Source organism: Mustela lutreola, chromosome 10, assembly GCF_030435805.1.
Source record: "Mustela lutreola isolate mMusLut2 chromosome 10, mMusLut2.pri, whole genome shotgun sequence".
NCBI classification, from domain to species: domain Eukaryota; kingdom Metazoa; phylum Chordata; class Mammalia; order Carnivora; family Mustelidae; genus Mustela; species Mustela lutreola.
The window spans coordinates 14,776,573-14,799,892 of record NC_081299.1 but is presented as its reverse complement, the minus strand read 5'-3'; the positions used below and the strand labels follow the sequence as shown (position 1 = coordinate 14,799,892).

The window sequence follows — 23,320 nt, the reverse complement described above, 5'->3', positions numbered from 1 at the left end:
TGAGATCATGACCTGAGCCCAAGGCAGAGGCTTTAACCCACTGAGCCACCCAGGCGCCCCTCACAGGTCATTTTTATTTATAGCAAATTATCGGCAGAAATACAAGGAGAATAGCTACTGTGGGCCAGGACTGAGGGTGTTACGGAAGTGAAAACCTAGGAGTATTCTTAAGTTTATGCTCAAGTTAACCACAGGGCTATCTAACCATAATAAAAGAAATCATTAACGGGGTGCCTGGGTGGCTCAGTGGGTTAAAGCCTCTGCCTTCGGCTGGGGTCATGATCCCAGAGTCCTGGGATCAAGCCCCGCATCTGGCTCTCTGCTCAGCAGGTACCGTGCTTCCTCCTCTTTCTCTGCCTGCTTCTCTGCCTACTTGTGATCTCTGTCTGTCAAATAAATAAATAAAATATTTTTAAAAATCATTAACAATATTATGACTCAAACATAACATGGTGCTCTCCAAATAAGGGGGCAGGAAAATTAGAAATGCTTTGAAGAAATAGTATCAGAAATGTTTAATAACATTAGAATCAGCTGGGATTATGTTTGTGACAAAAAATCAGCTGTGGTTTATGTAAGATTAAGTTTTCTCACTCGAGTAAGTAAAGTTCAGAGGTAAGAAATCTGAGGTTGCTTTGGTGGCTCAGGGGTGGTAAACAGTTCAGTCACTCTCGCTTAACAATTCTGTCATCCCCAAAGTATAGCCCTTGGCCTTACATTCTCAGCGGAGAAGGTTGGAAAGAGGCAAAGGTCACAGCCACCTCTCTTAAGGAAGGTTTCAGGGGCTGCAGCATGACACTTCCATTTTTATTCTTTGCCTGTCATGTGACTACAGCCCTTAGAATACATAACCTTTATTTTGGGCATCATATGCTTAGTTAAAAATTCTGCCTCATTATCTTTTGGCTATAAGTTGTATACCTAGCCCTTTTAAAAATTTTATATGATAAAAGTACATTTGAGTTCCTCAGCCAAGAATACTGAGTATTTTGTCCCTTGCAGCCGCGTATGGACCAGTATTTTAATCAGATGGAAAAAATTGTGAAAGAAAGAAAAACCTCATCTAGGATTCGATTCATGCTTCAAGATGTGATAGACCTAAGGCTGGTAAGTAGAAAAATGTAAGGCAACTACTCCAGTCTTTTTTAAGGAGTCGGAATAGGGAGGATGTCCAAGTATGTGCATGTGTAAAAACGTAATGCTGCAGGAAGGACTTCCAGAACTGAACTGACGCACTTCCACGACAGAGCTCTGTGAGAGAATAGAAGCACATATACGTGCCTCTTACATTTCTTCTCTCTGTGCTAATTATGAAACCACACTGTATTTTTAAAGTCAGCCATTCTGAATTCAAACTGTGTTCAATTAAATTTAGTTTTAGTGTACTAATCGGGACTCCTCATCTTCAAAATGGTTATATTTAACTTCCCTGAGCCTTACATATTTATTCTCTAAGATGGGAATGTTGCCTACCTTACATGTGTGTTATAAAGCTTCAGTGACGTGATTTTGTAAAGTGCCCAGCTCATAGGAAGTGTTGGTGTTTTTTCTCCGTTGTTTTTCCTGTATATCCTCCTATTCTGCTGCTGCTGCTGCTGCTTATTTCTCATAACAGAGAAATTACCACGTCCACCTCTTTTCTCTATTCTTATTTACTGCAGCTGACCTTAAACTAGAGAAAGAGAGTGCAGGTTCTAGCTCTTCCCTGCCCTATACCTAGACCACATAGCATTCATGATGGTTCTTTATCTTGCTAAAGGTTCAATGTGACCTCACGATTCTTCTTATTACCAAAGCCACTACCAGATGATCAGAATTTATGGGCTGATTTGGACATATTTGCCTCCTTGCGTCTAGGAAATGTAAATAAACATAAAAAACTTATTCACCTGTGCCCTCAACTACTTGTACTTCTATCAGGTGTTGGGATTATAGTTGGGAAGGAAAGGGAGAAGTATAATTGTAATGAGACAAATTGTCTTGTCCTTAATAGGATAATCAAAGGGCAGAGAGGTGGCACTTTGTGCAGGATATGAGAACCATAATATGGAGGAAGAAAAATGCTAGTCATTCTCGATTTAGAGCCCCCATGGAATGTGCTATGAATTAGGTACCAATAACCCAGATGAAGGCAATGCTGAAGAACCCTGAGCTTTATTGATTCCTCTTCTGGCTCCTCCTTACAAATATAAAAGATATTTATTTATTTATTTATTTTTAAAGATTGTGTATATTTATTTAACAGAGAGAGACAGCAAGAAAGGGAACACAAGCAGGGGGAGTGGGAGAAGAAGAATCAGGCTTCCACTGAGCAGGGAGCCTCCCCGATGTGGGGCTCAATCTCAAGACCCTGGGATCATGACCAGAGCCAAAGGCAGATGCTCAACGACTAAGCCACCCAGGTGTCCCACAAGATAATTTTTTAAAAATAGATTTGGATCAGTCTTTCACTCTTTTTATTCATTAACATTGGAATACTTAGCATATAATAGTTCAGGGTTGGTTGAGACAAATTTAATCTTTTTTAAAGATTTTATTTATTTTTTAAGATTTTATTTTTTTATTTATTTGACAGAGATCATAAGTAGGCAGAGAGTCAGGCAGAGAGAGAGGAGGAAGCAGGCTCCCCACTGAGCAGCGAGCCCGATGTGGGTCTCGATCCCAGGACCCTGGGATCATGACCGGAGCTGAAGGCTAAAGGCAGAGGCTTTAACCCACTGAGCCACCCAAGGGCGCCTAGATTTATTTATCTGAAAGAGAGAGAGCATGCAGGGATAAGGGGCAGAGGGAGAGGGAAAGAAAATCTCAAGCAGACTCCCTGCTGAGCATAGAGACTGTTTTGGGGCTCGATCTTACAAACCTGAGATCATGACCCGAACCAAATCAAGAGTCTGTGCTGCTTAACCAACTGAGACTCCCAGGGGCACCAAGACTAATTCTTCGTCTCTAATTCTAAACTGCACATGGTGCCATCTGTAAGACAGATGAAAAAAAGTACTGTAGTACAGATTTTACACTTTTCCAGCAGTGAGAAGTATAAAATAGATTTTCAAAATTTTATTTTGTTCATTTTTTGTTTTCTAGCTGATAATGTTGTTTTCTCCTTTTATAGTGCAACTGGGTATCTCGAAGAGCAGATCAAGGACCTAAAACTATTGAACAGATTCACAAAGAGGCTAAAATAGAAGAACAAGAAGAGCAAAGGAAGGTCCAACAGCTCATGACCAAAGAGAAGAGAAGAACAGGTGAGGGGTGGAGACCACTGGGGTGTTAGGAAAACTAGGGAGATGAATGACAGATGTTTAAAAATTCTGTATTTAGATGTGAAATGACATCATAAAGAATAAACAAAAAATAGAGTGGTAATTTGTAAGTGAAGCAGTTTCACCTGGAGACTGGTTTTTGAGTAAAACCCAAGAATGCAGGACTCATCATGGTTTCTTTGACTACTTTAAAGTCATTAATCAACAAGGCTTTATTGAGCATCTTCTGTATACTCAGAATTGGTGAGGGATATAAAAAGAAGCAGAAGATACAGTTTCTTTTCTCTGAAAGCTTACATCTGAGAAGGCAAAACTAATAAAGGGAATATTTGTCAAGTAGAAGATAATAAAATTATGAAATGTATTCTCAAGATTAAGACTCAAAAAAAAAAAAAAGAAAAGAAATAAAAGAAATATGGGGCAATGGGGAACAGATTATATGACACCACAAGGTAGCAATTAGCCAAAAGCAAAATGTAGAATATTTTATAAACAGCCTAGTTTTTTTTACAAAACAATAATACCAGTTAAAATACAACAAAAGCAAAAAACAGAAGGGAAACTGTAGATTAAAAAAATTTAAGAGGCTTGGCAACTGAATGCACTGTGCAGACCTTATCTGGACCATGATTTGAACAAACCTCAATTGTAAAAACCTATCTTTGAAAGAACTGGAGAAATCTGGATATGTACTGTATATATGCAATTATGGAATTACTGTTTTTAAAGTTGGGATAACATCATGGTTATTATCTAAAAATGATAATCTTTTTGGTTACATATGCATACACATGGATAAAATTATGTAATTCTTGAGATGCTACAGAAAAAAGGAGAAAGGATAGATATAAGGATATTTGCAAATGTTTTAAATTATTGCTGGCTGTTGAGCACATTGGGGTTCATACTATTTTCTTCTATGCTCAAAAATTTCCATAATCAAATTAAAATAAAAATCTTCAAGTTTCCTCAAAAAAAAAAAAAAAAAAAGGATTGTTAAGACTCCGAGGAGAAGAAGAAAGCAAGCTAGAACACATCTTTATTTTAGGAATGCACCCTTGAACTGAGTCCAGGTGAATGCTAAATATTTGAAATGAAAGGAATAATTTTAGTCCTGAAATTAAAATAAATATATATTGTGAAGAGGCACAGACAAGCCTGATTGGAGCAAAGTTTAAGTGTTGAGACTCAGTGGGAAAATGTTTTTCTGAAAGAATGGAGCCAGATTAAGAAATTTTGACTTTGTACATGATAGACATCAAGGAGCCATCAAAAATTTTTAAACAGGGACGCCTGGGTGGCTCAGTTGGTTGGACGACTGCCTTCGGCTCAGGTCATGATCCTGGAGTCCCGGGATCGAGTCCCGCATCGGGCTCCCAGCTCCATGGGGAGTCTGCTTCGCTCTCTGACCTTCTCCTCGTTCATGCTCTCTCTCACTGTCTCTCTCTCAAGTAAATAAATAAAATCTTTAAAAAAAAAAAAAAAAAAAAAAATTTTTAAACAAAGGAATGATGTCATGCTAGTGGTATATAAGTAAAACAAGTCTGATCATTTTTACATGATGAATCAAAGGGCATACTGAACTCAGAAATGTTGCATTGCTGAAATCCTGGTAACAATAATTATAAAAGGAAGAAATGGGTGGGAAAATATGAAAGCTGACATAGAAGGCATTCTGCCCTGCAGAAAATAGGAAGTTCATTGACTAAGTTTAAGAACACTGGAAGAGAAAACTTCTTCAGAAGGGAAATGATCATTCTTCTCATAAGCCTGTTTGTTTTGAGATGGCAAGAGGGCATCCAAATAAGAGCTTTCATTTGTCCACTGTGCTGTTACGTGAGCATGGCAGTTCTGGGTCACGTAAATAATGGTTGAGAGCATAAACTCTGAAGCCAGACTGTCTGGGTTTGAATTTCAGCTCTCCTACGTCGTAGCTGTAGGACCTTGCACAAGTCACATAATCTGTAAAATGGATCAAATAATGGTTGCTGGGGTTTGTGTGAGGATGAAGTGAGGCATAACGTGTAAAGTGTTCAGCATAGCAACCGGCACAGAGTCAATACTCAACAACCGTGAACTGTTCTTTATCACAGACAGTAGAGCTCAGAATGAAGTTATGAGAGATGAATCCTCCATGGAAGAAAGTGTTCTTTTAAGTTTCATGGGACACCACACTCCCACACCTTCTTCACCCTAGAACCTAACACAGTGCCTTTCACATAATGACTTATTATTGAACTAGACTGAAAGCCCAGTCCATGGGAAGATGTCCATAGATGACTAAAGAAAAGAAGTCTTGGAAAAATGACAGATAAAGAACAACTGGAGAGGAAGAAGGACTAGGGTATAAGAAAAAAAAAAAAAGAAACAAGTTTGTTTATGATCAGTAATACTGGATAGCAACAAAGAAAATCATGTATGTGAGGATCAAAAAAGCTTTTGAATAGAGAGTTTGATGGTTTACATTCAACAAATATAAGTGCCTGTCACTTAACAGGAGAAACAAAATCCCTTCCTTCATGCAGCTTACACCGTACCAGGGGGACAGACAACAGATGCTCAAATAAAATATGTAATTTTGTGAGGAAGTTAGAGTCGTGCCAGGCTTGGTGGGTAAAGGTACAGTTCTAAATAGGGTGATGGTGGTGCCTGTTAAAATTCGAATTTGAGTGAAGACCTGAAGCAAGTGTTGAGGGAATTAAGCCATATGGGTATTTGGGGAAAGGTTTTTAGGCAAAGGGAATAATAAGTAAAAGGCCATGAAGTAACATTTTCAAGGAACAGCAGGGAGGTCAGAGTGGCTGAAGCAAAGAGCATAAGGAGAGAGTAGTGGAAGATAGGGTTTGAGATGGGGGAGGCTGGATTACTCAGAGCTGGTAGGCCATTTAGAAGTAATTTGGTTTTTTGTCTGAGTGAGATGGAGAGATTAATAGGAGTGTTTTGAGTAGAGCAGTCACAGGACCTGACTTGTACTTCATTAGGGTCGTGCTGGCAGCCATGAAACAGACAGTAGAGGGCGGAAGCATTGGAGCTAGCAAAGATGTTTTTATGCTTTAAGTGTTGCTGGTGAAAACCAAAATGGTAGTGTTGGTAGTAATAAGACGGAGCTAGATGCTGAATATATTGTAAAGGGTAAACTAACAAGATTTGGTGCCAAGTGAGAGAGAGAAATAGGAACAGGATTTTTGCCTGAGCAGCTGATGGGTTGGAGAAGCAGGTTTTGGGGGAATGAGCCAAGTGTACTGTGTCATTTGACACTATTAAGTGAAGTAAACTTTGTAATAAATACTTTCCACCTGACATATCCTGAAGGGTTCTTTTTTTTTTTTAAGACTTTATTTATTTATCAGAGAGGGGAGGGGAGAGTGAGCACAGGCAGACAGAATGGCAGGCAGAGGCAGAGGGAGAAGCAGGCTCCCTGCTGAGCAAGGAGCCCAATGTGGGACTCAATCCCAGGACGCTGGGATCATGACCTGAGCCGAAGGCAGCTGCTTAACCAACTGAGCCACCCAGGCGTCCCTCCTGAAGGGTTCTAATCATGCACCATAAACACTAGATTTGGCCCTTGTGTCAGTTAGTTTCTCCTAGGTCAGCTCTCCTGGTATTTCTACCTGATATTTTCATATCGTCCTGGATGTTAAAGAGATGGTCAGCAATGCTTTAATAATCTCTTTGGTCCTTTTCCTTGATTTTCATTGGAGCTCCTGAGTTGAAAATACTGCTTACTTACTCTGTCGCTGTCAAACTGACTTGAGGTAGATGAGAGACGTACACTCTGTTCTCCCTGCAGGTGTCCAGAGAGTGGATGAAGGGGGATGGAACACTGTACAAGGGGCCAAGAATAGTCGGGTATTAGACCCCTCAAAATTCCTTAAAATCACTAAGGTGAGTGTGACATTTAAAACACAACTTATGACAGCCTGAGAATGTGACTCTCAAAATTATTTCTTGTTCATAGCAGAAATAGCCATATTACAGATTTTATAGGTGAGTATTTTTTTTTTTTTAATGCAGATGCCAGTATTGTTCCGTATATTCTTACTACTCATTCCTGCTGTTCCTCTCATTTCTTGGAGAGTTTGCTAAAAGGGAAGTGATGATTTTATGATGATGAAGTTATGAGATGCTTACTATAGGAGAGATAATAATAAAGATACTTTAGGGGGCGCCTGGGTGGCTCAGTGGGTTAAGCCGCTGCCTTCGGCTCGGGTCATGATCTCAGGGTCCTGGGATCGAGTCCCGCATCGGGCTCTCTGCTCAGCGGGGAGCCTGCTTCCCCCTCTCTCTCTGCCTGCCTCTCCATCTACTTGTGATTTCTCTCTGTCAAATAAATAATAAAAAAATAAAAAAAAAAAAAAAATAAAGATACTTTAGTAGCTATAAATTATAAGCTTTATACAATGTATCCTTAGCTCTGGGGAAGAAGCAACTACCTGTTTAAGCCTAATTTGAATTAATGGTTTGCCATATCCAAGGCCTCAAAGAAATCACAGAAGACTACTACTAGAAATCATTCTGTGATGAAGATGCAAATATTCTACCTTCCTCTCTTGAGAATCCGTGGGCAGTAAGAGGAAAAAGGTTTCTCTTAGCAGATGTTTTCAGCAGTAGAAGTTGATCACTGTAAGTCATGTGAAGAACCTTGGAGAACATAGAACAAGTGGCATTACCTTTTGTAAAAGTAAAGCTCCTACAGCCCAGTTTTACAAATCATGTGCAATTCTGGTTTGATCCTTCCTATGTCATGTACTTTGCATAGTTCTGAAAATTTGCAGCCTACCGGTAGGATACTAATAGCAATCTAAAGCTATTGTGGAATCACCAAATGAAAGAGAACTGACAGAAAGAAAAAGAGTTTGAGAAAATTTGGAAGAAGATGGACTATGTCATTTTCATCTTCATGTCAAAGTATTGCTTCAGGATAGAACATTCCATCTCTAGATTGCCCTTATTTTAATTAGCAAAGATCCTATTCTCTAAGATTCTGGTACATTCTTCTAGTTATTTATGTCTCAGTGCAGGGATTCTATTGCCAAAAACAGCTTGATTCCCATCCACTTCTGTTTCTAGCAAGAGACTTATTTTATTTTAACAAAAATCTTGTGTTAAAAAGATAATCCCTCCAATATCAACCCCAACATCTTTGAAAATTACATCAGTACTTACTAATAATACTTGTGTTTTTACATATTGTTTCCGTGCATGGATGCTATAAAAATGAATAGTGTTGGTATTAAAACTACAACATTATTAATATTGTGTAAATTGGTAAATTCTTAATAAATTTGGTGTATATTCCGATAGTTGCAGTGTAGGTACGCTACTTAAATACCCTAGAAAAAGTTGAAAGCCATTAAACAAAGGCATTGTTAACTGGGAGAGATTCGTGTGAAAGCATGTGGTAGAGCAAGGCAGCACTATGAGAATTTATGAACACTTTTATTGCAAAGAGCTACATTGCAGCTTTCTGTGGTATGTGTCTTCTATTTAATATTGCATTCTAAGTCCATTCATTTGTGCTGAAGTTGTGTTTGGGGGATTAAACCTTAAAGAGGCATTTTAACTTCCTGTCTAATTTCCTATATTCACTTTTTTTCTTACTGCCTTTTATTGAATACTGCAATTCCACTTCCCCATCCTTAGCTCCCACATATTGGGCTTTGCTGAAATATGAAATCTTTGTGCCATCTGACCTGTTTTCTGACAGTAATTTGAAGAGATTAATCCGTTAATTTTGTGGTATACAAAATTTATATATTCACTGGGCATCACTAGACAGGAGGAATTACTAGAAACTGCTTACATTTAGTTCAATGGTGTACCAACTTAGAGGACCTGAATGCATTCTGTAGACCATTGGTTCCAAACTGTTTTGTGGATGCTGGATTCCAAGAAAGTAGTTCAGGGTCCACCAGAATCCCATGTGAATGTGAATAGCTCCAGTTTATATTTCTTAAATTGTTATTCCAAGGAGTATTCTTTTTTTTTTTTTTTTTTTTTTTTTTTAAGATTTTATTTATTTGTTTGACAGAGAGAAATCACAAGTAGGCAGAGAGGCAGGTGGGGGAGCGGAAAGCAGGCTCCCTGCTGAGCAGAGAGCCAATGCGGGGCTCAATCCCAGGACCCGGAGACCATGACCTGAGCCGAAGGCAGAGGCTTTAACCCACTGAGCCACCCACGCGCCCCCCCAAGGAGTATTCTTTTTGCCAAAGTTGGTTTTCACTGCACTGAAGGGGGAAAGAAGATAAACCATTCTAGGGGCACCTGGGTGGCTTAGTTGGTTCAGCAGCTGACTCCTGAATTCGACTCAGGTCATGATTTCAGGGTTGTGAGATCAAGCCCAGCTTTGGGCTCTGTGCTCAGCGAGGAGTCTACTTGAGATTCTCTTTTTCCCTCTCTCTCTGCCCCTCCGTGCCACTCGCATGCATGCTCACTATCTCTCTGAAATAAATAAATCTTTATAGGAAAAGAAGAACAATAATTCTGGAATGATTCCTATAATTGTTTTGTGGTCACTTATGTTACAGCCCACAATTGATGAGAAAATTCAGCTGGTACCTAAAGCACAGCTGGGCAGTTGGGGAAAGGGCAGCAGTGGTGGAGCAAAGGCAAGTGAGACTGGTAAGTAAGCAGTGTCCCTTCTTGGGAACCTGGATGTGATCTGTCAATATTTAGCTTATAGCACACTCCCACAATCGTTTAATAATGGTTTTAGGAAAAGATCTATAGACGAAGGGTGCCCAAACTTACTGGTGTCCTTCTCACTATGGATCCTTAAGTATTTTAAATATTTACAATTTTTTTAGTTCAGATAGGTTATTTAAGACTTTAATTTCTTAGGTTTCTTTGTTAAAGTTGATGTTCACTAATTCAGTATAACTAGAGAAATTACTAGTACCCCAAAGGAAAAAGAAAACTCATTTCGCTAAGAAAAAGAATTATAAAAGGAAGTTGTAAAAGAATTGAAGTGAAATATTTTCCAAAAATTTTAAACAAAAGTCACATTTTGAGAGATCAAATGTTAGATCATGACAAACACATCTTTTTAAAGCTAAGAAAGTCCGATGGAAAGTAAAAAACTTCATTGTTAACCTCCTTTCCATATTTCCCTTCTATTAAGGAATTTTGACCTTCGATTTCTTTAAATTTTAAAAAAATTGTGTTAAATGGGAAGCCTGGGTGTGTCAGTCAGTTAAGCGCCTGCCTTCAGTTTACGTCTTGATTCCAGGGTCCTGGGATTAAGTCCTGCATTGGGCTCCACTTCTCCCTCTGCCTGCCGTTCCCTCCACTTGTGCTCTCACTCTCTCTACAAATAAAACTTATTAAAGATTTTATTTATTGATTGATTTGAGGTAGAGAGAGAGTACACAAGCAAGGGGATGTGCAGAGGGAAAAGGAGAAGCAGACTTCCTGCTGAGCAGAAAGCTGGATGTAAAACTTGATCCCAGGACCCTGGGATCACGACCTGAGCCAAAAGCAGACAGTTAACCAACTGAGCCACCCAGGCACCCCTAAAAACAATTTTTTTGTTTTGTTAGGGGTGCCTGGGTGGCTCAGTGGGTTAAGCCTCTGCCTTTGGCTCAGGTCATGATCCCAGGGTCCTGGGATCGAGCCCCGCATCGGCTCTCTGCTCAGCAGGGAGCCTGCTTCTCCTTCTTTCTCTCTCTTTCTGCCTCTCTGCATACTTGTGATCTCTGTCAAATAAATAAATAAAATCTTAAAAAAAATTTTTTTTTAATAAATTGTGTTATTCACTTAGGCCCACATGCAAATTTATATAATATAAATACATAGGATTTGTATTAGCTTTCAGTATTTTGTTTTGTTTTTGCTTGTCCCCCTCCTTCCCTGTCTACCACTCCCATCCCCTTGCCTACCTAGGATAATTTAATTATGTTTTTAAAGCAGCAAATGGTTGTAATGAACAAAGATTTCTAAGTTTGGGGAGTTTTTTTGCAACTAATTCCTTTTTTATTATTATTTAATTAACAAGTAGTATTATTAGTTTCAGAGGTAGAGTTTAGTGATTCATCAGTTGCATATAACACCCAGTGCTCGTTACATCAAATGGCCTCCTTAATGCCTATCACCCAATTACCCCATCCCTTAATGCCTATCACCCAATTACCCCATCCCTCAGACAGATAAATGCCCTCTAACATTATGCTTCTTAGTATCGTCTATGGACCATGAGATTGACATCACCTTGTTAGGCTCTTTAGAAATACCCAGTCTTCCAACAATCCACCTTCATCCCAAGGGAGGCAGATAAACTGGAAGCTGCATTTGAGGGGCTCCTGGATTACTCAGTGGGTTAAGCTTCTGCCTTTGGCTCAGGTCATGATCCTGAGGTCCTGCTCAGCGGGGAATCTGCTATTCCCTCTCCCTCTCCGCTTCTCCCCACCACTCATGCTCTCTCTCAAATAAATAAAATCTTAAAAAATAAAATTAAAAGCAGCTGCATTTTAGTCATGTGATTTGTATTTTTTTCCCCCTCAATCCTCAACAACTTTAGATGCCTTACGGTCCAGTGCTTCCAGTTTAAACAGATTCTCTGCTTTGCAACCTCCAGCACCTTCAGGGTCTACATCATCTACGCCTTTAGAGTTTGATTCCCGACGGACCTTAACCAGGTAAGAAGCCTACTCCTTGTTAACTTAGGACTGACCTACTTGTCGATGTCTATTCTCTCTCTATCATTCTCTCTCTCTCTTTCACACACACACACACACACACACACACACACACACGCCCACAGAGACTATGATAATCATCTTTATGACATGGATGCCTTTTATCCCTAAGGTTGATTTTCTTTTCCTGCTTTGATCTTCACATTTTGTACTTTCCAAGATAAGAACATAATTGAGTGGAAGATTTGGGATGAGGTGGAAAAGAAGAGCAGGTTACCTGGAAAATTTCTAATAGTTTGTTTCTTAAGAGACCAGACCCACCCAAATAGCCCTGGAGGCCGGTGCCAGGCTTGCTAAACTAAATCTCAGTATGCTCTAAATTGGACTCACACTTCGAAGCACATGAATTAAAGGGCATAATAGCCTATCCGTATGTTTTTCTGTCACACTGGTCTTCGAGTTATATTTGAAGCTCTCCTTTGTTTCTCACTATTCTTTGTATTGTCTTTCTATTTTCATTTTGTAAGACTGATACAGTGAAGTGTTCTATTGGTTGGTTTACAAAGAATGAATAAAGAAAGACCTGTAGAATAATGACAGAAAACAACATTTTTTATTTTCTAAAATTTTAAGTTTTTAAATTTTATTTATTTATTTATTTATTTATTTTAAGATTTTATTTATTTAATTTGACAGATAGAGATCACAAGTAGGCAGAGAGGCAGGCAGAGAGAGAGGGAGGAGGAAGCAGGCTCCCTGCTGAGCTGAGAGCCTGATGTGGGGCTCAATCCCAGGACCCTGAGATCATGACCCAAACTGAAGGCAGAGGCTTTAACCCACTGAGCCACCCAGGTGCCCCTAAATTTTATTTATTCAAGTAATCTCTTGTGTCTAACATGGAGCTCAAACTCACAACCCTAAGATTAAGAGTCATACAATCTACCAACTGAGCCAGCCAGGTTCCCCTCAAAAATTTTGATTTAAGCGCTTTTAGTGCTGAAGTTGCTTTAAGCTCTGAAACTTTCTTTTTTATTATTGTAATCAGTTTGACCAGGTAGACTTTCTAAACAATGTTAACTGTTCCCTTGGCTTCTGCAACAAAATATACTTAGCCTAATTCAGATTTTAATGATAGCTCAGATTGCCATGAAGCATCATTTGTGCTCTTGAGGTATTTGTGGCTCTTTACCCTGCCATAAATTTTCCCTGATGGTTCTGCGTTTTGGGTTCTCGTTTGTGTATGTTCTTTCAGAGGTTAGATCATTGTTGTGCCTCTAGTCATTTCTCTTCTCTTCCTTTTAATTGATCTGATCTGTTAGGGCCCAAGAAACTATTTGCCCAGCTGATTAGAATTGTCTAAATAGGGAGTTTAGTGATTAAATAGGGAGATTTTGGAAGATTATCTCTTAATAAAATGTGACTTTGGCCTTTCAAAATCTACTTCTGGGGTGCCTGGGTGGCACAGTTAGTTAAGTGTCCGACTCTCGATTTTGGTTCAGGTTGTGATCTTAGGGTCATGGGATCAAGCCCCAGATTAGGCTCAGTACTCAGAGTCTGCTTGGGACTCTCTCCCTCTGCTGCTCCTCCCCTCTTCACTCTTAGTCTAGTGCACTTTCTCTATAAAATAAATCTTTTTTTTTTTTAAATTACTTCTACTTGGTGCTCAAAATATTTTACTTCTATTTGAAGTTTCTGAATAAATTCTGTAATTTGTAAGTTAGTGATACCATGTTTATTTGGTATTCTGTCTCTCAGTTTTTTAGCTCATACATTCATCACTATCTTTATTCTTTTTTTTTTTTTTTTTTTAATATTTTATTTATTTATTTGAGAGAGAGACAGTGAGAGAGAGCATGAGCGAGGAGAAGGTCAGAGAGAGAAGCAGACTCCCCATGGAGCTGGGAGCCTGATGCGGGACTCGATCCCAGGAATCCAGGATCATGACCTGAGCCGAAGGCAGTCGTCCAACCAACTGAGCCACCCAGGCGTCCCCACTATCTTTATTCTTAAAAAATTTTAAAAACTAAAATAAAGAGATGCCATTGGCATTTTAAAATTTTAAGTAGTATCCCTTTTAACATGTGTGAAAAAAGTAAAAACATGCTTAACATTCTCTTGAAAGCACTGATTCCACTTGTTTATGTAAATACAGTTTGAAGGGGCACCTGGGTGGCTCAGTGGTTAAAGCCTCTGCCTTCGGCTCAGGTCATGGTCTCAGGGTCCTGGGATCGAGCCCCACATCGGGCTCTCTGCTCTGTGGGGAGCCTGCTTCCTTTTCTCTCTCTGCTTGCCTCTCTGCCTACTTGTGATCTCCGTATGTCAAATAAATAAATAAAATCTTTTAAATAAATAAATAAATACAGTTTGAAGTATGATTTGGTGTCTCATACCTTTGAAGTTGTGTTAAAAAAAAATACTCTGCATACTTTTAGAAACTCTAAGTGTTATTTTATAATTTGAATATTTGGGGAAGGAGTGATCTTTCTTCTGAAAAGTGTATTTTGTCTTTTAAGTCGTGGAAGCATGGGCAGAGAGAAGAATGACAAGCCCCTTCCATCTGCAGCAGCTCGTCCCAATACTTTCATGAGGGGCGGCAGCAGCAAAGACCTGTTGGACAATCAGTCTCAGGAAGAGCAACGCAGAGAGATGCTAGAGACCGTAAAACAGCTTACGGGAGGCATGGATGTGGAAAGGAGCAGTGCTGAGGCTGACAGAAACAAGGCCCGTGAGTCAGGTGAGAGACTTGATACATACAGGAAGGAAATTTGGGCCTTAAATATGGAACAAAAAATGCAGAGGAGACCTTGTGCCTATGTAGATTTCAGAATCAATGTGTGATAATGACACAGTGGTGTCTTCAAAGGTAAAGGGCACCTAAGTAGTTCTGTAACATCGTTCTCATTTCTCAGGTTATCCCTTTGTTCAATAATTTGTAAGTTTTCTACTTTCTGTAGTAAATATGATGGTTACGAGGGCCAGGGCCACTTGCTGTATTAAGCAATCTGAATTTCTTACAAGTTTTCAAAATAACAAATCACTATGCAAAAAATAAATAACAACTCAGTGTGCATTAGAGTGCATATATGCTTTGTAGGGCCCTCAAGTGTGTGAAAATTCTCACATTATTGTGCCACTGCAAGGCAAACCTAAGAGGAAATATCAGATCATCTTTTGTTACCTTAGTCTTGGTAACTTCTGTGGTTTTTGTGTTTGTTTAGCATGTGTATGATTAGAGGACCAACTCCAGTAATGCTCTAAAAATTACTATCATGAATATAGCCTATCTGTGTTTCTGTTTCCTCATCTGTTATATGGGGATAGTAAATGTACCTGTAGAATTATGGTAAAGATTAAATGAGAAGTTAAAGCAGGTAAATACTTAGAACATTATCTGATAAATAATAGATTTTTCAAAAGGTACTAGATGTCATCATGATATGATGATGATGGCAACAATGAAAAGTAGTTTAAATGTAATTTTCAGCATTCTTAAAATCTTAATTTTGAAGTAGTACTGGTTGTTTATAATATTTTTATAGTTTTCAAATTTGTTTCAGTATTTAAATTATGTTTCCTAACTATAATCTCTAAATGAATTCGAAGACAAATTGAAATGTCTTCTCCCAGCTCTAGCCTTCAGATCTTTTAGCTTTAGGGGCATGTGGCTTTCATATCTATGGTAGGTATTTGGGGAACATAACAAGATAAGGCATGAAAATATCAAGTGTGTAGTAAATAATATTGCACAGCTGCCTTCTGCAAGTTTATTGTCTGGGTCATTTGCTTTATTCACTACATGCACACTTACCACCTAGTGAACTGTGGGCCCTGGATCTCTATTCTCAGCCTTCAGTCATATACAAGTACAGACTGAGAAAAGTGCTATAGAGGAGAGGAGCAGAGTTCTAAGAGAGTACTTGACAAGGGAACTAGCTAGAATTGACACAGAGGAATGGGAAGGCTTCTCTCAGGTCCAATGGACCAGTAGGAGTTAAAATAGGTTTATAGGGAGGGATGGGTATGGAGCAGAGAGAAAGAGCATTCCAACCAAGAGGAGTACTGTGAGAAAAGGAGTAGTAGGCAGGTAGAACCACAGTATGTTCAAGCAACGGCCGAAGGCCAGTGTGGTTGGAGCTCTGTTTGTGGTTGTGGAAGCTTCATGTGCTCTTCATCATTGAAGCAGTGGAGAAGAATCAAAATGCAGAAAGGAACAAAAAGGCTTTAATTTAAAAAGTTTACCATATCTACATACTCTTAATTATAGAATATGAAGTTACTTAGTGTGTATCTATGCTGTGATAAACATTTTTCTTTTCTGCTTTTAGATGTCTACCCTTGTCAAATTTGTGTCTATTTTAATGCTTTTATGGGAAAATTAATGTAATAACACATAAATATTGTCAGCTATAATCCCACCACTTTAATGATAATTTTTGTCATTTTTCCTTTTACTTTTTTTAACCTCACTAGTAGTGAAACCAGAAGTTCCAGCAACATCAGTTCCTGACAAACCTGCATTGTCAGAATTGGAGATGGAGAAGAAGTCCAAGTCTATTATTGACGAATTTCTACACATTAATGATTTTAAGGTAATAAAATTTTAAAAACAACAACAATAACACAGATAACAGATAACAGATACAGTAACTTTGTTCTGGTCTAGTAAGTCTCTTGTCAATAAAACTTACAGGAAGTAATCCAAGTCCCACACAGTTCAGTTTGCACAACTCTGATGCATCCTTGCCAACTATTCTCTTTTAAATTGATAACAGAGTTCCCAGGATCGCACGGCAAGCAGGAAGGGAGAATGGAAAACAGTCTATCCCTGCGGTTGGATAACCACACTTGACTTTGATACTAATAAACAAAAAACAGCACGTTACCATTATTAGGAATTTCTGTCTCCCTCTATATTGCCTCCCATGAATTTTATCATGGGAATCATTTTATCATCATTCTTGTATTAACTTTGAAGTGTGGCTGGTGTTACTTTTTATTTATTTCATAAATGGAAAACTGAGGCACCAAGGAGTAAGCACTGTGTCAGGGTCAAATAACCTAAGTGAAACATTCAAGAAATGAAAGATTCAAACATTGAATCTGCCATTCTTTAGCCCTAGCCTTCTCTGAGCTTCATTTTAAGGTGGTAGTGAGTGAGATAGACCTACAATGCTCGGCTTTATGAGCTCTGTAGTCTCATGGAAGAACAGATCATTAAGACTTAACTCCACAGGTAAGTATTTAAACTGTAGTTATAATAAATGCCAGTAGACCTATGGGTCTTGGGAAGATCATATAATAGGACCTAGTTTAGGGATCCAAAATCAGCAAAGGCTTATCTTTAAATTGTCAGATATATTAACTACTTTTACTTTAGCATTATATTAAAAATTCTTTCAAGCTTACTTGTTCTCTTGACAGTGTAGTCATTACCTGCTTTCTCTACTTAACAGTCACCTTGGTTAACCAGACCTAACTTTCTAAAACCCTCAGTCCTCTGAAGTTGTCCAAAATTGAGAAGAAGTACCAAGAAATTTTGATGATGAGCCAGGTAGCTTGGGAAGATATGCCCCGTCAGTGAGCAACAAATACTCAGAAAGGAGAAAAGTATGACCCTATGATGAACTGAAGACATGGCGGGGAGGTGTGGGGAAGACCTTAGCAACACCTGAGTGTGAAAGGAGAGCTCTCTGAAAAATCATTAGCCCTAGGCCTGGCCTGCAGGATGCAAGAACCAGCGTTAATTAAGCCTCAGGAATTTCTTTTCTCTTTCTTTCTTTCTTTCTTTCTTTCTTTTTTTTTTTTTTTTTTTTTAAGATTTTAATTTGTTTGATAGAGAGAGGGAGAGAAAGAGAGCACAAGCAGGGGGAGCGGCAGGCAGAGGGAGAGAGAGAAGCAGGTTTCCCACTGTGCAGAGAGCCCAATGTGGGTCTCAATCTAGGATCCTGGGATTACGACCCTCGCTGAAGGCAAATGCTTTTCTTTCTTTCTTTCTTTCTTTTTTTTTTTCATTTGAGAGATCGAGACAGAGCACAAGCAGGGGGAGAGGCAGAAACAGACTCCCCACTGAGCTGGGAGTCCCATGTGGGACTCAGTTCCAGAACCCAGAGATCATAACCTGAGCCAAAGGCAGATGCTTAACCAGTTGAGCCCCTCAGGCACCCAAGGACTCAGGAATTTCACTGTACAATGTATAAAACAGCTCTGCTGTGAGTGATGATAAGAACCAAGTAATATTATTAGCCATTGTGAGGGCTTACTATGTGCTAGATGTGCTGTTTTACATATTTTATATGTATTAATGTATTAGTTCATTTAGTCCTTAGGAGGATCACCCTCCTGATGTTAATACTATTATAATAGCCATCTTAGAGATAAGGAAACTGAGAGGCAAAGATGTAAAATAACTCTCTCTGAGTCATGCTGCTGCTATGTGGCTGACTCTGGATTTAAAATTAGTTTTCTAGGGGCTCCTGGCTGGCTCAGTCTGTAGAGCATGTGACTCATTGTCTCAGTGTCAGGAGTTTGAGCCCCACAGTGAGAACAGAGATTCCTTAAGAAAATAAAAATGGGGCACCTGGCTGGCTTAGTTGGGAGAACATGCAACTCTTGATCTCAGGGTTGTAGGTTTGACTCCCACATGGGGTGTAAAGATTACTTAAAAATAAAATATTTTTTAAAAATAATAAAATTAGGTTTCTAGTTTCAGAGCATAGACTATATCTTATTACCTTTAGCATATCAGTATGTTGTGCTAAAGGCTTACAGAGCACATCCTAAGGAAGAGATTTTTCTAGCATCTTAGTAGGTGCTATTATAAAAATTGGGGTGCCTGGGTGGCTCAGTTGGTTAAGCAGCCAACTCTTAATTTTGGCTCAGGTCATGATCTCAGGGTCCTGAGATTGATCCCCGAATCAGGCTTCCTGCTCAGCTGGGAGTCTGCTTGAGGATTCTTGCTCCCCTTCCCTTTGCCCCTTCCCCAGCTCATATTCTGTCTCTCTTTCAGATAAATAAATAAACAAATCTTTTTAAAAAAATAATACAAATTAATATTTATTGACCCTTTATTTTGTGTTTGGCAGTGTGTCCCATCCTTTTCTTATGCGCATTCCTCACAGTAACTCTATGAGGAGAAGTTAAGACTAAAAGATTGTTACACTCCTAAATTCACCTAGTAGTAAGAAGCAAAGCCAGGATTCAGACCTACATTTCTTTGATTCTACACCCTGTGTCTTTAGCCTTTGTGATATATAGTTAATTGAGTATCTAAAATGTGCCGGCCACATTTTGGGGAAGACTGCTTGGATATTCTGTAGTGTATATAGTGAACAACATAGTCTGCTTCTGTGGGTCAGTTGTGGAGCTTACCATCTAATGAGAGGTACAGAGCAGCCCTAAAGATAGCTAATAAATATGTGCAGAAGTAAAACTAGGTGATACGATAGCCCATGATTAGTCACAGAGACCATCGGAGGTGTCAGTTCAGCTGAGTACTGAGTACTAAATGATAAGATTCAAATCATGAGAAAATCAGGGAAAGGACAGGATTATGAATAGCTGAGACATTAAAAGTACCATGATACTGGGGCGCCTAGCTGGCTCAGTAGAGCATGTGACCCTTGATCTTGGGTTTGTAAGTTTGAGCCCCATGTTGGGTATAGAGATGACTTAAAAATAGAATTATTGGGGTGCCTGTTCAGCAGGGAGCCTGCTTTCCTTCCTCTCTCTCTGCCTAATTGTGGTCTCTGTCTGTCAAATAAAATCTTTTAAAAAAAAAAAAAAAGGTCTTTAAAAATAAATAAATAAATATAAAATTATTATTATTAAAGGAGTCCAAAGAGACATCATGCATCCTGACATGGGATATTAGAGTTTCAGTTGTATCCAGAACAACAACAAATAGCTATGTTGGACATGTGGGGACAGTTGTGGGAATTTTGAATGTATACTATATATCAGGTAGCATTTTTTTTCAAGATATTATTTATTTATTTGAGAGAGAGAGTGAGGGAGAGCATGAGAGGGGAGAGGGTTAGAGGAGAAGCAGACTCCCTGCAGAGCTTGGAGCCTGATAGGGGACTTGATCCCAGGACTCCCAGATCATGACCTGAGCCAAAGGCAGTCACCCAACCAACTGAGCCATTCAAGCACCCCATATATCATTTTTTAAAGATTTATTTATTTATTTTAGAGCAAATAAGCCTGAGTTGGGGGAGGGGCAGAGGGAGGGAATCTCAGGCAGACACCCTGCTGAGCATGGAGCCGAATGCAGGGCTCCATTTCACCACCCTGAGATCCCGACTGAGCCGAAACCACAAGTCATATGCTTAACTGACTAAGCCACCCAGGCCCCCCATCAGATAGTATTTTTTAAAAGATTTTATTTATTTATTTGACAGAGAGATCATAAGCAGGCAGAGAGGCAGGCGGGGTGAGGGGGGAAGCAGGCTCCCCACTGAGCAGAGAGTCCCATGTGGGGCTTGATCCCAGGACCCTGGGATCATGACCTGAGCCAAAGGCAGCCACTTAACCCACTGAGCCACCCAGGCATCCCTCAGATAATATTTTTATTGACATTATATGGATATTAAAATTCTTGCATATATGTAGAGAGACCTAACAATTGATGAATCACAATTGAATTAAGCAAAAATGTGTACATTGTACTATTCAATTTCTCTGTAGTTTGAAAGTTTTTTAGATTAAAAAGTGGATGTGGGGGAGGTATGAAATAAAATATCAGAGGGGACGGGACGCCTGGGTGGCTCAGTGGGTTAAGCCACTGCCTTCGGCTCGGGTCATGATCTCAGGGTCCTGGGATCAAGTCCCACATCGGGCTCTCTGCTCAGCAGGGGCCTGCTTCCCTTCCTCTCTCTCTGCCTGCCTCTCTGCCTACTTGTGATCTCTCTATGTCAAATAAATAAATAAAATTCTTAAAAAAAAAAAAAAAAATTACCTTTAAAAAAAAAAAAAAAAAATCAGAGGGGAAATAAAGCAGCAGTGAGAAACCTAGATGTGCCTTCCTCCCTTCCTCAGTCAGGAGGCTGCCCTTCTCATGTGCATCTTTCCCCTCAGAAGAGCTACTCTCTTAACAAGTTCAACCAAAGAATTTTGGATTCAGACAAAGTTGAATACCTGAGGGCAGGGAGGTACACTGCTATATTGGTGATTCAGCAACCCTGACTGCCTGGCTTCAGAGAGACAGACCTAGCCAGATCCCCCTATGCTAAGGACCATTTCACAAGTCCACACCCCAAGAACTTCCTAAAAGGTTTTAGTACTTAAGCTAACCATATTAACTTTCCTATAAAGGAAGACCTTCTTCACTGAAGATTTTGCAAATATTAACAAACAAAATTATCTCAGTTGCCACATTGAGTCATTTGACTCATAATATTGAATCTGTTTTGTAATATGCCATGTTTAGTTTTTTAAATGATCATAACACAGGTAAACATTTTATAGAAAAATATATTTTTGATTCTGGTTCTTTGAGTGATCTTTAGTAAAATTGTTAACCTAAATATATTACCCTTGTAAAGATCTCTATTCTGTTGTTTTTTAATATGGTTAATATCGCCCATGTCAGCCTGCAATTTATTGAGCTCTGTTAATGTTTAAAAAAATATTTGAAGACTGTCTTGTTTGTGGAGGTTTCTCCTGACTTTGTCGTTAAGTGTAAGATTTTAAACTTATTTTTAACACTCTGGTAATGGGATCCAGGTTTCAGAGTAAGCTCTTATTTGCTGTTTGAACAGGAAGCCATGCAATGTGTGGAAGAGCTGAATGCCCAGGGCCTGCTACATGTGTTTGTGAGAATGGGAGTGGAGTCCACCCTGGAAAGGAGCCAAATCACCAGGGATCACATGGGCCAATTACTCTATCAGCTGGTACAGTCAGAAAAACTCAGCAAACAGGACATTTTCAAAGGGTCAGTATCCTCCTCAAGAGTAACATTCAGTTTCTAGGCTCTTGAGCAGTGGTTAATTTTAAAAGTACATTTTTAACCATTTATTTTCATAGAGTAAAATTATGTCCAGTATAATGTGTTGATGTATAATATGTTGATAGTATGTTAGTGGATATGATGGCATGTGGTAGATTGTGCTAGAGCATAAAGGTTATCTCCTGGTTTCCAAAATTTTACTGTTAGATCTGTATTATGGTATAAGTAAGGTACCAGAGACCACTTAAACTTGGGGAATCTCAGGCCCTCACCAGCCCACTTAAATGGTAACTGTGCATATTCTTTGAGGAAAACGCTTTTTTGTGTGTGGAAAATCAACTTAAATCTAAAACTTTCAATAAAATGTGGTTATTTTGCCAATGAATGCTTGTCTACCCACTTTAGCCCCCTAGAAGGAGGTTAACTCCAAACTGTTAATGATTTAGTCTGTTTCAGATTGGTTTCATTATGAGTCTTGTTGATGGCTCTTTTGAAGAAGTCTAGCTATCAGTAGTGTTGTTTACTCATCAGATCAAGTTCTGATATGTTTGTGATCATCATATGTGCATGGATTCTTTGTGATATAGCCCAGAATCTTACCCAGGCTTAGGTTCTGAAATCAATGTTTAAGGTGAAAATTGCATATAGTAAAAAATTCATTTTAGGAGCCATGTTGTGCAAATGTCAACATAGAAACACATCCAGCACTGCCAGGTGCCCACTCTCTAATCAGTTAGGAACTACAACCTCCTGAAGGCTGAACATCAGATTCATATTTCATTTTCAGCATAAATGTTCATTGGGTAGAATGGCAGTAAGAATTCTGCACTACTTATTTTTCTCTTTGTAAACCATTTTGGCCAAGCTCATAGTACATTCTTGTAAATTAAATGCACGTGTGTTGAAATGCCACTGTATGTCTTACAGATATGGTCAACCCTTTCGAATAAGGTAACCATTAAATGCCAAAGTTGATCGTATTTAGGAATAATTACTCATTTGATTTTGTGAGGAACTATGACAGTGTCTTCAAGGTCCTAGAAAATACATACTTGCCCTTAGGATAATTAATAACTTGTCTTTCAATAAGTCTTTTAATAACTTGTCTTGTAATAAGGTAGTCTGTGATAAATTCAGTAAAAGACTAGATTAAGGTCTTCTTAGAAACTGTGGCTAAAGTTACTATGATTCTTGGCCTTTAAGACCGAGATGGTTTCTGAGTTTCAGAAAGAGAAATCAGTTCATTCCAATAATCAGCCTGTGTAAATAGAGCAAATGAGGGTATCAGTGCCCTCACGAATTTTCTGTGCCCAGCCAACTTGAAATGAGAGTTTCAAACCTTGAAAACTATAGTTGAGGACACAATTATATTAATTTGTAAATATTTGCTTCTTTCTCATCTGTTATGATGTATTCACCAGATAATTTTACAAATGAGAATGCTAGATTACTATTTGCCCTTTCTCTCTTTCTTCAAA

At 38.9% G+C, this 23,320-nt stretch overlaps 1 protein-coding gene across 28 annotated transcripts in view; it reads left to right on the top strand.

The window, feature by feature from the left end:
- Positions 1 to 23,320, top strand: part of EIF4G3 (eukaryotic translation initiation factor 4 gamma 3) — a 351,983-nt gene that overhangs the window by 299,449 nt on the left and 29,214 nt on the right. For all 28 annotated transcript variants that reach the window (XM_059135850.1, XM_059135849.1, XM_059135848.1 and 25 more), the window contains 8 exons: positions 1,003 to 1,107; positions 3,113 to 3,245; positions 7,054 to 7,148; positions 9,791 to 9,884; positions 11,779 to 11,896; positions 14,410 to 14,630; positions 16,367 to 16,485; positions 21,655 to 21,827. In XM_059135850.1, the coding sequence (XP_058991833.1) occupies positions 1,003 to 1,107; positions 3,113 to 3,245; positions 7,054 to 7,148; positions 9,791 to 9,884; positions 11,779 to 11,896; positions 14,410 to 14,630; positions 16,367 to 16,485; positions 21,655 to 21,827 (1,058 nt within the window). The remainder of the gene's footprint in view (positions 1 to 1,002; positions 1,108 to 3,112; positions 3,246 to 7,053; positions 7,149 to 9,790; positions 9,885 to 11,778; positions 11,897 to 14,409; positions 14,631 to 16,366; positions 16,486 to 21,654; positions 21,828 to 23,320) is intronic.